This window comes from Natrix helvetica (genome assembly GCF_964273705.1).
Source record: "Natrix helvetica genome assembly, chromosome: 16".
In the NCBI taxonomy this organism is placed as follows: domain Eukaryota; kingdom Metazoa; phylum Chordata; class Lepidosauria; order Squamata; family Natricidae; genus Natrix; species Natrix helvetica.
Window position 1 is genome coordinate 7,937,959 of NC_138563.1, and position 16,740 is coordinate 7,954,698.

Below are 16,740 nucleotides of genomic sequence, written 5' to 3' on the forward strand. Positions count from 1 at the left end.
GCTTCCGCTGATGAAAGATGTGACGTGAGCCAGGAGCGTCCGCCTGCTTCTGTCCTCGATCCCCATTGGCTAAGGCCTTCGTCGAGGAGCCTCCCAACCCCAACTCGGGCCGTCCGTCTCCTGGCTTTCGAGAGACTCACGACGGCGATTGGGCAAGAGGGCGGGAAGGCCCGCCTCCTGCCTGAGAAGGCGCTCTGCCATTGGTCGCCGGCCAGGGCTTGACTGACAGCTCGCCCGTGAGGCGACTCCGCGTCTCTTCGCCTCGGTCGTCGGCAACGGAGGGGATGGAGTCGCTCCGCGTCCAGCGGCTGCAGCCGGGCGTCGGAGGGACGCTGCGCTCGCTGCGGCCCGGCGTGACGACGGGGGCGCTTCCCTCGGCCGCCTCAGCGCCGCCCCTCCCGCCGCCCCCGCCGCCGCTCGGGCTGACGCTCACCTTGGGGCCGCCGCCGCCCCCGCCGCCGCTCCCGCCCTCCCTCTTGCCCGGAGTGACGGCCGCCGCTGCCCCCGCCAGCCCCCCGGGAGCCGCGGGGGGCCCTCCGGCCGTCCTGAGGGAGGCCGTGGAGGCCGTGGTGCGGAGCTTCGCTAAGCACACGCAGGGATACGGCCGCGGTGAGGAGTCGACACCCTCCTGCCGAAGGCCGGCTCTCTTCAGCTTCGCTTCCTGGCTGGGTTGCTGAGGGGCCGAACGGGGAGCAGAGGGGAGGGGGGGAAGTCTGGAGACCCGTCAGATACCGGTAGTCCTCGACTTACGACGGCGACACGGGCCGAATTGGGGGAGCCGTCCTCGATTTACGACTTAGGCATACACACGGGAGGGGGGAAGTCTGGAGACCCGTCAGATAGCGGTAGTCCTCGACTTACGACCGCGATACCCCCAACCACATTTCTTTTTTTTTTTTTATTAAAAGAGTTTTGTACAAACAAATTTTCCCCCTTTTCACCCCCCCCCTCCATACAATATAAATCTCATACAAATGCTATACCCCCCCGCAAAAATTCACATTCAAATATTATACCAAACACTTTACCCCCTCCCCACCCCCCATCTTAAAATAGATTACTCATAACCCCTCTCCTCCCAACAAAAACTATAGAGATTAGTCTTAAATTAATAATAACACATTGATCATTTTCTAAGCTAATTTAACATCTATAACTCTTAATATAAATTTCTCCTAGCCTAACAATGTTTCATTAGTCCCATCTTCTAATTTATTCATACATATATATTGCCCCACCCTCCACCCTAACCCTCCCCCACCTCCCGCACAAACCCACCCCCCTGACTTCCGCTGTATACCACTCTAATAATTCCAAACATCCCATATACTATTTACTCTGATCATCTATCGGTCTAAACATTCTTACCTAAAGGCTAGATAATAACTCCTAGTCTGGTATTTATTCTGTATATAAACAATCCATTTTGCCCATTCCTGTGTGTAATCCTCCTGTTTCCCCAACCACATTTCGAACCCCGGGGACGGGGGTTGCAGTTTGGAGAATCGTTGGATACCAGTAGTCCTGTAATTATGACAGCGATGGACACACACACACACACATACATGAGGGCGTGCGTGCACACACACACACACACACACACACACACATAGGGGGGAAAGTCTGGAGAACCGTCAAATACCTGTAGTCTTCAACTTAACACACACACACACACACATTGATCCCCTAGTTAAGTGAATCTGGCTTCCCCCCTTCTGACATTGGCGGTCTGCAAAGGTGAGGACAGGACATTGCGACTGTCAATAGATGTGAACCGGTGGACAAGCGTCCAGATTTTGATGCCCATGACCTCGTGGTATGCCGCAAGGGTCGTGTTTTTTCCAGTGCCGTTGTAACCTTGAATGTCACTAAATGAAACGTAAGTCAAGGACTGCCTGTAATTCTTTCTACCAAAGACAAATTCCTTGTGTGTCCAATCACACTTGGCCAATAAAGAATTTGATTCTATTCTATATTTATTCTATATATTGTTCCGTTCCATTCCATATCCTATTCTATTCAGAATTCTATTCTGTCCTGTCCTGTCCTATCCTATTCTGCATTTTATTCTATTCTTTACTCTATTCTATATTCTGTTTTGTTCTACTTTGCATTCTATTCTATTCCTATTCCCATTTTATTCTATTCTCTCCATTCCTATTCCATTTCTATTTCTATTCTATCCTATCCTATTCCTATTCTTCTTATTTCTATTTCTATTCTACGTTGCCTACAGATAATTCTTCATTTACGACACACCAACGGTCGGTCATATGTACAAACCAGTTTGCCAAGCTTCTGAATTTGGATTAATTTGGACTGTGGGGATGCTGCAATGGTCAGAAGTATGTAAAAAGGGGTTAGCTGCTTTCCCCCCCCCATGTTGGTCACTAAACGGATGGTTGTAAGTCATGAACTACGTGTAATGGCTTAGCCTTAGAGAAGTGGGAGCAGGGCGGGATGGGACAACTCAATTGCAGCACAATTCAACAATTTAATCATTTAACATGTTTTTAAAAATACTTTAGATTTTGTCATTCACATTTTATTTGGCACCTCTTGGCATCCTTTCTTTAACGATTCTATTTGACTATTTCTACGATATTAGTGTAAGTCTTGTCCCATGGTGAGTTGGCCATGGCGAGTTGTCGTAGACCTGGAGCAAGGGTCATTGGTTTATTTATGAAGGCTGTGCCTCTGAACATACGCAGAGTGCTTTTCTCATTGGTGTGCTGCACTTCTCCCCCCCCCCATGAATTTTATTTATACGTTTTTCTTTAACATAAATGAGTGCTTAATAAACATTGTATTGTGTGGGTCAATTTACTTATACATAATAACAATAATAGTAACAATATTTACTTGTATTAGATGGCATTCTTCCAACTTCTAATTTCTATCTTTATAGTCTAGTCATTTGTAAAACAAATCCCATATTAAGAAATATTCTGTATCTTCTTTATCCTTTATTGTTATACGTTTATACGTTAACATATCCATTTCCGCAGTCTAATTTTGTTTTAATTATGTTTTCACCTGTAGGAATTTCCTCATTTTTCCAATATTGTGCAATTACAATTCTTGCTGCTCTCAACGTGTGCAATATTAAATAGGTGTGCTGCGTTTCTGATCTTACGTGGAGCATTTTTCTGAACATAGGGCTATCAAATGCAGAGACCATTCTCCTGAGATGGAGAGTAGGGTGAATTTCATTGTTGGTGATAAAGGCAGCAGAGATGAGAATAGAGGGGTAAGCAGGTATGGACTCACTCCTGTCAAGTTGATTTTTGGTGACTCTTCATCGTTGTAGTTTTTTTTAAGAGGACCATCTCAAGAATAGTTTGTTTGTTTTTACTGACGATTGCAGAACGTTGGACCCTATAATTGTGAGTTTTTTTTAAAAAAAATTGTATTGTAATTGCAGGTTTCCTTTCCTGGCAGGCTGTTTGATGCAGCTCTGTGCTTCTGAGTAAAGGCTTTTGTTTCTGTCAATCTGATGTGAGATCTGGCTTTAATAACAGTGCTTTCATGCGAGTCATTGTGAAACAAGACTGCATTATTGACTTGGGGTAGTTTTCCTATTTGTTATGTTTTCATGATTATGACTTAGTAAGGAAGCGACGATTTACTCAATACAAGATTACTTGGCTAGAGGAATGCAGGCATATACATAGAGAGCCACAGTCACACAGAGGTTAGGGTGCAGTACTGTAAGCTCTTCTGCTGCCTGCCGGCTGCCTGCAATTTGGCAGTTCAAATCTCACCCAGGGTTGACTCAGTCTTCTGTCCTTCCGAGGGGGATAAAATGAGGACCCAAATTGTTGAGGCTGTTGCTGTTAACCATACTTTAAAAACTTGTACTTCCTGAAACATGGTGGGCAACCATAAGGGAACTGGTGAAGCATCCCAGGAATTGTCATATTGGGTTCAAAAAAATCAGGTGTGATTTTTTTTAATTGTTAGAAGAGGCTTGGAAACTGTTATGAATCCTGAATCCACATGTAGCCGTGGCAGAGGCAAAAGGAGGAGCAGCCGAGAGCAGTGTGGCGCGTGTGCCCAAAGTGGCACACGAAGCCATGTCGCCCGGCGTACACAGCCTTGCCTGTTTGTGTTCAGGGTTTCTGGCTTGCATGAGCGTGCAATGATCAGCTATCCTTCACGTATGCAGCAATGCCGAAAACTGGTGTGCGCATGGGTGCAGGCCAGCTGAGTGCCAGAACCCCGAAGTTTGGCTTTTCGGGAGCAGGATCCCTTCATGTGTGCGGCAGTGCCCAAAACCGGCCTTCACATTCATGCTGGTCAGCTGATCATCAGGTGTGCTAGAAACCAGAAGTGGTCCTAAGTCATTATTTCCAGCGCCGTTGTAACTCTGAATGGTCACTAAGTGAACTGTTGTAAATCGAGGACTACCTATAGTTGAAAATACCCCTGTGAATAAGGCATGGGTAACAATAAATCTGTTTAACGTGTGGAACTGATCTTTTGCGCCTGACAATTAATTGCGTGAGTTTTACTCCTGAGAGTTTGGAGCAAAAACCTTCAGTTAACAAAATAGTAGAAAAACAAAGTTGGAAGTGACCTTGGAGGTTTTCTGGTCTAACCCCCACCTCAAGCAGGAGACCCTATGCCAGTGTTTCTCAACCTTGTCAACTTGAAGATGTCTGGACTTCAACTCCCAGAATTCCCCAGCCAGCGAATGCTGGCTGGGGAATTCTGGGAGTTGAAGTCCAGACATCTTCAAGTTGACAAGGTTGAGAAACACTGCCCTATGCCATTACAGACAAATGCCTGTCCGATCTGTTCTTAAAAACTTCCAGTGATTGCGCACTCACAATTCTGGAAGCCGTTCCACTAATTAATTATCAGGACATTTCTCCTTGGGTTCTAGTTTGCTCCTTTCCTTGATTCGTTTCCTCTCCTTTAGGTACCCGGCAGCTTTCTTCGCTATCTCTATGTCCATGTAGTTCCATTAAGCTACATGTTGATGAGTGTGGTTGGTTAGCCAGTTGCAAATCCATCTGGTGGGGATGCCGTCTATCCCACATTTTTTTAGCTTACCAGGAAGTAGGTTGTGGTCTACTTTATCAAGTGCCTTACTGAAATCCACTACATTTTGCTGGTCCACTAATTTAGTCACTTTGTCAAAGAATGACATAAGGTTTGGCTTGATCTGTGTTTGGACAAACCCATGTTGGCTTCTGGTTATAACTTTGCTTGCTTCTGTTGCTTGGTTATCTTTTCCAGGATGTTCCGAGGTATTGAAGTCAGGCTGATTGGTCTCTAGTTTTTTGAAGATGGAAACCAGTTAAAGGAGTGGATGGTTTTAACTTTGTTATCAGCATAATTTATGAACATTTTCTTTGTATCTTCAACATCACACAAAAATTATACCAGCTAAAACATAATACTTTGTTGGAATCTAATAATTCAACCTCTGGGACTTCATGCCTGAAAGTTTTATGTATATTTTAGTTGGCAAAAGGAGGCTGTTTTTATCTTTCAGAATTCTCTATTAATAAAATCCTTTTCTCAAAATAGCCTTATTTTATGGTAGCCTTTGTTCTGTTTATACTCGGCTACAAGAAAGCTTATTCAAGTTTGGAACAGGTTTGGACTGCAAACTATTTGTTCTGTAAAGTTCTCTCAAATTATTTTCTCAAAATTGTTTAAAGAAATGCATGTAAGAATAGAGGAAATATATATTAAAATGTTTTATACAATTGTAAGGAGAAAAAAAACTTCCACTGTTTCCATCTTGAGGTCATTGGCTATAATTGTTGGAGTGGCTGTTGTTGGGTAGCATCCCAATGGATGCCGTTTTGTACATTTTTAAACAGCAAATGCTTGCCAAGCAATCTGTAGTTTAGCTTAGAGCTGCTTTTCTGGCTCTGGAAATCCTGCAAGGCCATATGGAATCATTTACTCTTTCTTCTTAAATACCCAAGTCAGATGTGTGTCATACGCAAGGCAAAGACCAGAGTTTGGGACCAAGAGAGTAAGCAATGTTTATAAATAACACAGTTTGACTTCTGGCTGTAAGCATTTGCACTTTGGTAGCAGGAAGGGTAGAAAAGGAATGCTTTTTTTCAGGAGCATTTTTAGATGATTATTTTTGGTATCAAAAGCTTTCTTGCTTCACATGGCGATTTTCATAGATGGAGGAGCTGTACTTTCCAGTTAAAGGCTAGTGTTTCTTCCGTTGCTTAGGATTCATAAATATTTAGCATGCAGGTAATCCTTGACTTATGACCGTAATTGAGCCCAAAATTGGTCAGAAGGTCACAACGGCGCTGAAAAAAAAATGACTTATGTCTGTTTTTCACACTTACGACCGTCGTAGCTTCCCCATGGTCACGTGATCAAAATTCAGATGCTTGGCAACTGGTTTGTATTAATGACGGTCGCAGTGTCCCGGGGTCACGTGATCTTCTTTTGCGACCTTCTGTCAAGCAAAGTCAATGGGAAAGCCAGATTTCACTTAACAATCCTGTTACTAATTTAACAACTGCAGCAATTCACTTAACAACAGTGACAAGGAAAATCGTAAAATGGGGCAAAACTAACTTAGCAAATGTTTCACTTAGCCACAGAAATCTTGGCCTCAATTGTGGTTATACATCGTGAACAACCTGAATGTCCAGCGTTTTCCAGTTGATTAGTAATCCTTATTTTTCTGTTTGATTCCAAAAGACTGTACTAATATCTTCTAGTTATTATTTAAAAATTGTAGTCTCTGTGTATTAATTGTAGAAGCTGTGTGGACATTCTAGAAGAGTGTTCTACACTATAAGCAGTCCTTGACTTATGGCCGATCGCTTAGCCATCATTCCGGTTTGTGATGAATTTCCCTAGGGGTATTTGCAACCTGATTCCGCAGTTATGAGAGTGAACCCAATTGTGGTTGTAAGTTGAGGACTATCAGTATCTGCAATAGCTCTCTGGATCTTCCAGTTGCAGCAATGATCGGGAAAGCTTTTGGCTGCAGATGTGTGTGTAAATAATTGTCAATATTCTCACAGACTCTCTCCTTTTCTATTTCCAGTCAATGTTGTTGAAGCACTTCAGGAATTCTGGCAGATGAAGCAATCCCGTGGTGCTGATCTGAAAAATGGCGCTCTGGTGGTTTACGAGATGGTCCCATCCAACAGTCCTCCTTACATTTGCTATGTTACGTTGCCAGGAGGAAGTTGCTTTGGCAGTTTTCAGGTTAGATTGCCTTACTTATGGAATTGAACTAAATACTCTCATCTCCCACTCGGAAGGTTGAGAGTTCAATTCTAGCTGGTGACGGATGTTTCTCCATCACGGCGCAAAGAGAAAATGTCTGCTGTGAGCTCCATGTAGGCGTCAGGAAGGGCATTTGGACAGTAAAATGCTCGGCTCCATTCAGTCGCCCCAAAGCAAGGGATTACAGGGTCATAAAAAGGGGGAAAAATATGGAATCCTAGTCAGGTGGAATTGATGAAAAATATCTATAGTTTTGAACAGCCTTTCTTTCCATGAAAAGACAAGCTATGAGTTGTAGTAATGCTTTGCAGGATAAATGTGAAAAATTCAAAGTGCGTGCCACTTTTAAACTGGATAATATCAGCAATAAATTTCAGAAATACTGTCATCTCCAGCTATTCCAAATCCTGGCCTTAACGGTTAGGACCTAAAGCCGCAGAGATTTGAGGGGTAAATTATTCCGTTTGTGGGATTTGAAGCAGGTATCCGAAATAAACAGGAATGCCTGAACCCTTGGAAATAGCACTGGACTTTAGGATCAAGTGCCCACAGTTTGGTTTTAAACCAATTAATTTTACTGACAAATATTATTGTGGCATTTCCCCCCCCCCCCCCCCCTGTAAATGTATGGGCTGACTTTCAGCATCCCGTGAGGTTCTTCCTAGGATGCTGAGCTTTCAAACCTTTCTGATACTTGCAACGTATCAAAGAGACCAGCAATTCTATAGTGCCCTTTGAAGCATAATTTAGGGATAACTTTGTTAACTTACTCTGGTAGTTTACATTCTTACGTCTGCCTCGTATTCTTCTCCAACCCCAACCTCAGTTTTGTCCCACGAAAGCAGAAGCCAGGAGAAGTGCTGCCAAAATTGCACTGATGAATTCAGTCTTCAATGAACATCCATCCCGTAGAATCACGGATGACTTTATTGAGAAAAGTGTCCTGGAGGCTTTGGCATGTTTTAACGTAAGTGCTTTTGAACAGGGGTCACCCACCTTTTGGGCCTCAGGGACCACTATATTCATAATTTTAAATCCCGCGGACCACTAATATGATCTGCCTAATGACTGGGTGGGCGGGCGTGGCTAGGTGGGCATGTGACTGGGTGGGGGGGGGCAAGTCAATGTTAAAGGGCACCTCGCTGGCCCCTATTCACCCTTCCACTCCCAGCCACTCTCGCCTGCCTGCCCAGGCTCCTTAGGGCCCTAACAGGATGCAGTTGCTGGAGTGAATCAGCCACCAGGAGAAAGAGTTGGCAAAACAGTTCAAATTGGATCTGACCGAGAAGGAGGCTCAGCAGAAGCACCTCACTCGGGACTAGGAGCATAGGCTTTCCAAGCAGAGGGAAGAACTGCGGGAGTGCAAGGCCAGGTGCCGGCCCCTGGAGACTCACTGGGCTGAGATGGTCAGCCAGTTCCAGGCCATGATGCAGTCCCACTGGAACGAGGCCCTCTAGCCCTTCGTCACCAGCGATGTTTCCCTGCAGCCTTTGCCCAAAGCCCCACACCAAGAGGCTGAAGCAGAGCCAAAAATCAGAATGTCTGCCCCCTTCTGACCCCCACAAAAAGACCCCGAAGGGGGAGAATCTCTGGGGCAACACAAGCGTTCATTGCACGTATCCGTCACGTAGTTTGAGGATCCCTGATTTAGTGCAATATAAAAAATGCAAATAGTTTTTCTGCTGACCACTAAGGTTTTCTCGGGAACCACCAGTGATCCATGGACCACCAGTTGCTGACCGCTGCTTTTGAAGGTCCTGTAATTAGTAGGGAAACAGTTGTAGAAAAAATTCAAAAATCTTGATGAATCCTTCTGGAATCCTTTATTGGCAAGGCCTCTAAACAGCTCTCTAGGTGTGTAATGAAAATAAGTCGCTTAACCATTGTTGTGTACTTCTCCCAATTATAAGTGTGTGTACAATATTTACCCTTGGCCCATTCAATATCTTTTTTAAAATTCCTAACAACATCCTTTTGCATCGACAAGATTTTTAGAAGTGGGTTTCTCTCGCCACTAATTGAGACGACAAATTCATTCGTATGTTGTGATGATCATAAAGTGGCCATCGTACACCTGGGCTCAGTGTGCAAACTTTTGTGTTGGTCGTTATGCAAACATAGCAACAGCACTTAGACTTATATCCCGCTTCACGGTGCTTTACAGCCCTCTCTAAGCGGTTGACAGAGTCTTCCTCTTGCCCCCAACAATCTGGCTCCTCATTTTACCCACCTCAAAAGGACGGAAGGATGAGTCAACCTTGGGTCGATCGGGATCGAACTGCTGGCAGTCGGCAGAATTACCTTGCAGTACTGCACTCTAACTACTGTGCCACCATGGCAGATTAAGCAAATGCTGTGGTTGTTGCAGGAGATGACCAGGTGGGGTCAAATGCAGTTTGGAGTCTCTCTGTTGCTTTAAGAGCTCTAATAAGTCCCTCCCCACCCTCCGAAGTCTGTTATCTGGTTCCAATTTGCTTTGACCGTTAGTAGTTCAGATTCTTACGTATCAATAGCATGAAATCAATTTGTAGTATTTTGAATTCTACCATAGTTCCTAACTTCTTCCACCTGACAATTGTTAAGTGAACCCATAAAATTTGTTAAGCGAACTTCAGACCCAGGTTGTAAGTCCCCTTTTTTTTGGGGGGGGGTGTCAGTTGTAATTTAGGATGTTCCTAAGCAACCAGTCATAAGTTAAGCACTACCTCCATCACAGCCTATGGAATATTCATATATTTATACAACTAACTTCCAAAACCTGCGGCGGCTCTGTGAAAACTCTTCTTAAAGTAGGGAATCTTTCTTCCACAAAAAAGAGGATCCTTTTACTCTCATCCAATCTAACCTACAATGTTATTCTTTCCAACAGGGCAACAGAGAAGAAGCAGATAACCCAAGTACGGGCATTGGTGCTTTCCGCTTCATGTTGGAGTCCAACAAAGGGAAATCCATGTTAGAGTTCCAGGTATTCTTAATTGGATTATGCGATCCAGACTTTTGCTGCTAAAACCTGACCTATTGACTTAATTTCCGAGTAACTGTTTGTGAAGAGGAAGGGCAAAATGTGCAGGAGAGGTGGAATTGGCATGGAAATGTAGGATTGGTATTGCTCTTGCTAATCTGTTGACCAACTCGGGACTCTGAAATATCATCAGACAGCCTAAGATAAAAGGCCTTTATAACAGGGGTGTCAAACGCAACCCTAATGCAGCCCTCAATGAAATCGAGTTTGTTCTGACCTAGGCTTCCTGAGCAACACAAAGCTGAGTCCTCATCCCGATAAACCCCTTTTATTTAATTTACAGTGAATTCTTCTCCAGCCCACAGTCTTTCAAGATAGTTCACAATTACCGACTTTTGTCAGGATTAGAGGCCAGGCCAATATCTCTCGGAATGCAAGAATGCAGGAATGAGCTAATGGTCTCCTGCAAACTCCACTCCCCTGTTGCTCCTCTTTTATTCCCTCTGGGAGGGGCCATTCACCGTCCACCTGTGGCCTTCCTCCCAAGTCGACCCTTGTTCTTTAGCTGCTCCCTTCGTCTGGCAGCTCTGCGCATGCGCACACTGGGAACAGGCTCCAGCCGTTCCTCTGCCTCACTGATGTCTGACTCCGAAGGCAGCTGATAACTGTCAGATGGCCCTGGCCCCCTCTCTGCCTCCGACACAGAGTCCTCCACAGAGCCTTCCCCAGGACTGGCCCAGGTTCCTCCCCAACCTCCTCACTGTCCGAATCTGCTGCCCAGTAGCGGGCCACAAGAGAGTTTAACACCTCTGCTTTATAATAAATGCTCCAGGAATTAACAGTGGATTCATTTGATGGAAAACCGAAAATCTGTTTCTGACATTATCAGAATTGGATTTTTCTTTTTTTTAAAAAAGGGAAACCTCCCCATATTGTTGAACGATGAATCTACCCAGTAGCTTTTAGGTTAACAACCTGAAGGGCACAAATATTAAGGGGAGCAACGCTCAAGGGGAGACGGAATGGCTTTGGGAACGCTTAGCTGTGCCTTTTGTCTGCTGATAACAATGCTCAGATTTGTCCTGCTTTCCCTTGGCAGGAACTGATGACAGTTTTCCAGCTGCTCCACTGGAACGGTAGCCTGAAAGCCATGCGAGAGAGGCAGTGCTCACGACAGGTAGGTCGTTCCAAGGTCCTGCAGATTTTTGTGTGCCTGTCACTGGCGGTGGACAGAAGAGACAAAGCACCTCTGGGCATTGCTGAGCATCTTTGCCCTCAGCTTCCTGAAACTGTTGGAACCCAGGACCACCTGGAGAGGGAAGCCGCATGTCCTCCTCCCTCTCTGCTTTAAAGCAGCACGAACAAAAGCTACTTTGGTCTCTGTAGAAAACCAAGCAACCAGAGGGAGATTCTTACGGCTTGGAGAAACGCGTAAAATCAAGAAACTGTGCTTTTTTACTCCCTTTCTTTAAGCCGGAAGAATCTTTAGCTTGGACGTAGTTCCCTTTGTCAATCCTTGATGGAAATAAAGATTGAGAATAGGGTTTTAGCGACGAGGGACAGGTAGTCCTCGATTTACAACAGTTCATTTAGCGACCATTCAGAGCTACGACGGCACTGGAAAAAAAAGTGAGGTTTTCAGAGTTACGGCCTTTGCAGCCTCCCCGTGGTCACGTGATCCAAAAATCCAGGCTTTTGATGACTGATTCATACTTATGACGGTTGCAGTGTCCCAAGGTCCCCTTTTGTGACAGATTCACATAACAACGGCGTTACTGATACAACAACTGCAATGATAACGCTTAACAAATGTGGCAAGAAAGGGCGTAAAATGGGGCAAACCTCACTTAACAAATTTCTCGCTTAGCGACACAAATGTCGGGATCAATTGTCGTCGTAGGTCGAGGACTACCTGTACTTACTTGCCCAGGGACTACTTTTTTTCCTCTTCTTTGTATAACGTGGCTCCAATTCCTTTATCAAGAGCCTCCATCCGTCACGGTCAGATTCCACCCAGCGTCATCCATCCTGCTTCAAGTAATCAGCAAAGGGTTCCTTTCTTTTTCCAGGAGTATACAGGTAGTCCTCGACTTACGACAGCTCATTTAGCGACTGTTCAGAGTCACAACATCACTGAAAAAAGTTACTCAGGACCGTTTTTCACACTTAACAACCGTTGACTCATCCCCATGGCCACCTGATCAGAATTCAGATGCTTGGCCACTAGTTCATACTTACGACCGTTGCTGCGTGTCCCAAGGTCATGTGATCCCCTTTTGCGACCTTCCAAGAGGCAAAATCAATGGGGGAACCAGGTTCGCTTAACAACCGCACTGCTAACTTATCAATTGCGATGTTTCACTTAACAACCGCGGCAAGAAAAGACCGGGGCAAAATTCCCTTTAAAATGTCTCACTGAATAGAAACTTTGGGCTCCACTGGGGTTGTACGTTGAGGACTACCTGTATTTTACTGACAACAAAGCAGTTAAGAGATTAGAGCAGACAGAATCGGTTGGCTAGGCACAAAAACTCTACAGTTAACTTGCCTTTTCCCCTCCTCTCCCCCCCCCTTCTGTAATCCGTCACTATCCAATTGAAAATCCTCAATTGTTGTTTTGGAAACGAACGCAGTGTGCGAGCCTTTCCCATCGCCACGTTCCTTTTGTTGGCCTTGGGCTTGTGCTCCTCATCTCAGGGCCGGCTCTGCTTCGATCCCAATCCCTCCCCAAACACCCACATTCCAATCTCTTCTCTCTCCCTCCCCACCGTTGCTATGCCGGGCCGGCAAAAGGCAAAGCGAAGCAGCAACAAGACCAGAATGGCAGCCATGACAGTCACTCACTGTTCCATATTTTTGTACGAGTTATTTGAAGGGCGGTTTACGGCACGAAGCCGTCTGCCTGACTGGAGAGAGAGACTTCTTTCTTGATGCTCTGACCGAGGCTTCCCGAGAGCATGAAGCCAACTCCTTCTTGTCCCGACAAAAACCCCTTTTATGAATTGACTGTGAATTCTGCTCCTTCATATCCAGCAAAGTCTTTCAAAGGAGGATTTACAGTCACAGACCTTCTCTGGCTTGGAGAGCTGCCAGGCTGATCTCTGCAGAACTTGGCCAGGAGCCTCGGAGAGTCACGAACCAATTAAGAGAACTAATTGTCTCCTGCAAACACCACTCCCCTTTTGCTCCTCTTTTATTTCTTCTGGGAGGGGCCCTTCATTGTCCACCTGTGGCGTTACTCCCAAGTCGACCCTGTTCTTTAGCTGTTCCCTTCGTCTGGCAACTCTGCCCATGCGCACACTGGGAACAGGCTGCAGCTGTTCATCTGCCTCACTGATGTCTGACTCTGAAGGCAGCTGATCACTGTCAGATGGCCCTGACCCCCTCTCTGCCTCTGACACAGAGCCTTCCCCAGACTCCAGGACAGGCCCATCTTCCTCCCCAACCTCCTCACTGTCGAATCTGCTCCCAGGTCCGCTGGTGGGCCGCAACAGCTGGTTCTGCTTTCTGGAAAACCTCCTTTCCCCATTCATTCATTCATGTCCTCTTTCCTCCCCCCACCAGGAGGTGCTGTCACACTACTCCCATCGTGCTCTGGATGATGATATACGGAACCAGATGGCAACGGATTGGGTCAACCGGGAGCAGAACATCCCAGGGGCCCTTACCAGGGAGCTGGCCTCGACCGAGCGCGAACTGGACGAAGCTCGGCTAGCCGGAAAGGAGCTGAGATTTCACAAGGAGAAGAAAGACATCCTGATGTTGGCTGCTGGCCAGCTGGGGAACATGCATTCTTCCAACTGCTAGGAGAGCCCATGTAGCTCTTTTCTCTCCCCTCTTAACTACTCTCCCTTCCCACAGTAGTTTGCTAAAGAAGTCAGAAAGAATGTTACCGGTGCGAAGGAACCCGATTTTTCCTCATTTGTATTGTGCAAGGTGATGTTTGCGTTCGGGAGACTTGAGTGCAGGATTTGAAAATAATCTCAATTGCCTTAATTTTTAGTTCTAAGAAGTGAAAGGTGTCCTCCCCTTAGAGAACGAAACCTGAATTAACCTTTTGGGGGGGAAAAACAAGCAAACATAGAGTTTGTCCAGTTCATCAAACAGCCTCCAATGCCTTGCTTTCCAAGAACAGAGAATCAAATTGCACACTTTAAAAAAAAGATGGTTGAAAATTCTGTATAGATTTTATACCTGGTTGTCTTTTCTCTCTGCAGAAGAACTTTTGGTAGAACATACTAATAATGTAACTTTTTTTGGGGGGGAGAAATAGATCTTTGCTCAAATCTTGATTCTATCCAGGTATTTGTACAGTTGTCAGTATTAAGTAGAAAAGTAACACTGCCACAAAAGGATGCCAGTGTTTGTTATTAGGGTATAATGCATTGATATATGCTACACAGGGACGCAGCGGCTCAGGGGCTAAGATGCCGAGCTTGTCGATCAGAAGGTTGGCGGTTCGAATCCCTAGCGCCGCGTAACGGAGTGAGCTCCCGTTACTGGTCCCAGCTTCTGCCAACCTAGCAGTTCGAAAGCAGGTAAAAAATGCAAGTAGAAAAATAGGAACCGCCTTTGGTGGGAAGGGAACAGCCTTCCGGGCGCCTTCGGCATTTAGTCGTGCTGGTCACATGACCACGGAGACGTCTTCGGACAGCGCTGGCTCTTCGGCTTTGAAGCGGAGATGAGCACCGCCCCCCTAGAGTCAGGAACGACTAGCACGTATGCGCGAGGGGAATCTTTACCTTTTATATGCTACTCAGATGTGTACCTACAGTTAAAGTAGTTTGATAGACACACCATCTTTGCTTATCACTTATAAGTAGAGCACTTAAAACATCCTATTTCCATTACTGTCCAACCACCAGTATTCTATTTTAACCGGACTGGTCGTTCTTTTTTTTTTCAATGGCATTAACTTTGAACAGTCCCTACACCAGTATTGTAAACCAATGACTACCTTTATTGACCGTGACTTAATTTTATGTTGTTGTTGTTTGCGGTTTTACTTTCAAAGTCTTAGGACACATTAGGGCAGGGGGTCTCCAACCTTGGCCACTTTTAAGACTTGTGGACTTCAACTCCCAGAGTTCCTCATCCAGCAATGTTGGAGACCCCTGCATTAGTCTCCTGCATGCCAGGTTAGTGTGATTCTTAGCTGGTTTTTTGGTCACGTATAAACAAGCTTCTAAGCCCCAACTTGGCATAAGAGATGAAAAACAGAGGTAAGGTAAACAGAGCAATTTGCAAAATGTTGGTCTGTCCCGGTCGATGATTATCGTAAGATTTGATTGATTGGTGGAAATATTAGCCGGTGATCAGGGGTTAAGAAAGTTTTCCTTTGGTCTTCATGCCTTCAGTATCTTGCCGTTTGTATACATGAAATAATAAAACAATATCCTCTTTTATATATATATATATATTTATATATTTTATACATAGCTATGGTTTACACAATATTAATGTTGAAAGCATTTATAAAGTTAGCTTATAACTAAATTCTTTGAATACATGAATGTCTCTTGCATTGTTCATACTAGCCCGGCTAACCGGTAGGTTACTATATTTGGGTTATTTGTCTCGCCTGAACGGGTCCAGAGACTGAGTTCGAATAAGTGTCGGTTTTTTACACGACCCAAATGTGAATCCTGTACTTGCTTCTTCTGCTGCCGACCACGCGGCTTTCCTTCTCTGTAACTATTGGCAATCTCCAGATTATCCATGCAGTATTGCCTACAATATCCTCCCCTAGGCGCTTTGTCCTTTTTTCACGATTTCTGTGTTTTAGGACTTCGTTTGTAATGCGTAGTTTTTCTGTAATAAACAGGATTTGGGAAAAGTTCTTCCTCTTGTTCATTCCATTGCTTAGAAGTGAAGCCATCACTCATCTAGATCTATAAAAGCCAAGTACCACCCACTCATCACGAAATCTCCAGAACCGTAAAGCCTACAAACTGGAAATTTGGCCTGTATGTGTCCTCTTGGCTTCTATGAGCTCGCTAAGAAAGGATTTTTTCGAAATGACCCTCAGATCATTAGTATTTCTTATATTATTATTATTAACACGCTCTGATGTTAGGAGTTAGACGTTCTACTCCCCCTCCCCACCTGAAAAGAACTCTGTTCCAACTGCCAGCTGTTTCACATTTCGTTACCTCAGTTCAAACTGGCAGACGTTCCACTCCTTCACTCAGGAGCAGTCTGGGACTCCTTATAGTAGTAAACGTTGGTACCTCACCAAAATGTCTACATCTTCCACCTGTGGAACTGCTTCCGAACTCAAGACGGAAGGAGCGATATTCCCTTATCTGTTTCAATCACCGACCATCACTGAGCCAAAGGATTTAACCGGAGTGAACCAGATTTCTCCTGCATTGCCCGATCACATAGTTTCGTCGCGAAGCACGGCTATCCAGCCAGTCATTTTATATTTTCTATATGTGTGGTCTTCTTGGGGAAAAATCCAGAAGCCTGGCGTCTTGCCCTTGTTACTCAAGGGTTACTCCAACCCTCCAGGATGCCTGCAGCCTCTTCCTCTATTGCAGCTGGTAGTC

General features: G+C 45.0%; 1 protein-coding gene across 1 annotated transcript; it reads left to right on the plus strand.

The window, feature by feature from the left end:
* The first annotated feature begins 223 nt into the window (after window positions 1–223).
* Window positions 224–16,029, plus strand: LIX1L (limb and CNS expressed 1 like). Its single transcript, XM_081968569.1, has 6 exons — window positions 224–609; window positions 7,043–7,206; window positions 8,054–8,194; window positions 10,097–10,192; window positions 11,289–11,366; window positions 13,754–16,029. The coding sequence occupies exons 1-6, from the start codon at window positions 285–287 to the stop codon at window positions 13,994–13,996; spliced, it is 1,047 nt and encodes a 348-aa protein (XP_081824695.1). The 5' UTR covers window positions 224–284; the 3' UTR covers window positions 13,997–16,029.
* Window positions 16,030–16,740: the final 711 nt, after the last annotated feature.

What these genes read in the sequence shown, in the direction of transcription:
- LIX1L (XM_081968569.1), top strand. Translation starts at nt 285, where the DNA reads ATGGAGTCGCTCCGCGTCCAGCGGCTGCAGCCGGGCGTCGGAGGGACG. An exon ending in CACGCAGGGATACGGCCGCG is followed by an intron (nt 610 to 7,042) that starts GTGAGGAGTCGA and finishes TTCTATTTCCAG; the next exon opens with TCAATGTTGTTGAAGCACTT. An exon ending in AATCCATGTTAGAGTTCCAG is followed by an intron (nt 10,193 to 11,288) that starts GTATTCTTAATT and finishes TTCCCTTGGCAG; the next exon opens with GAACTGATGACAGTTTTCCA.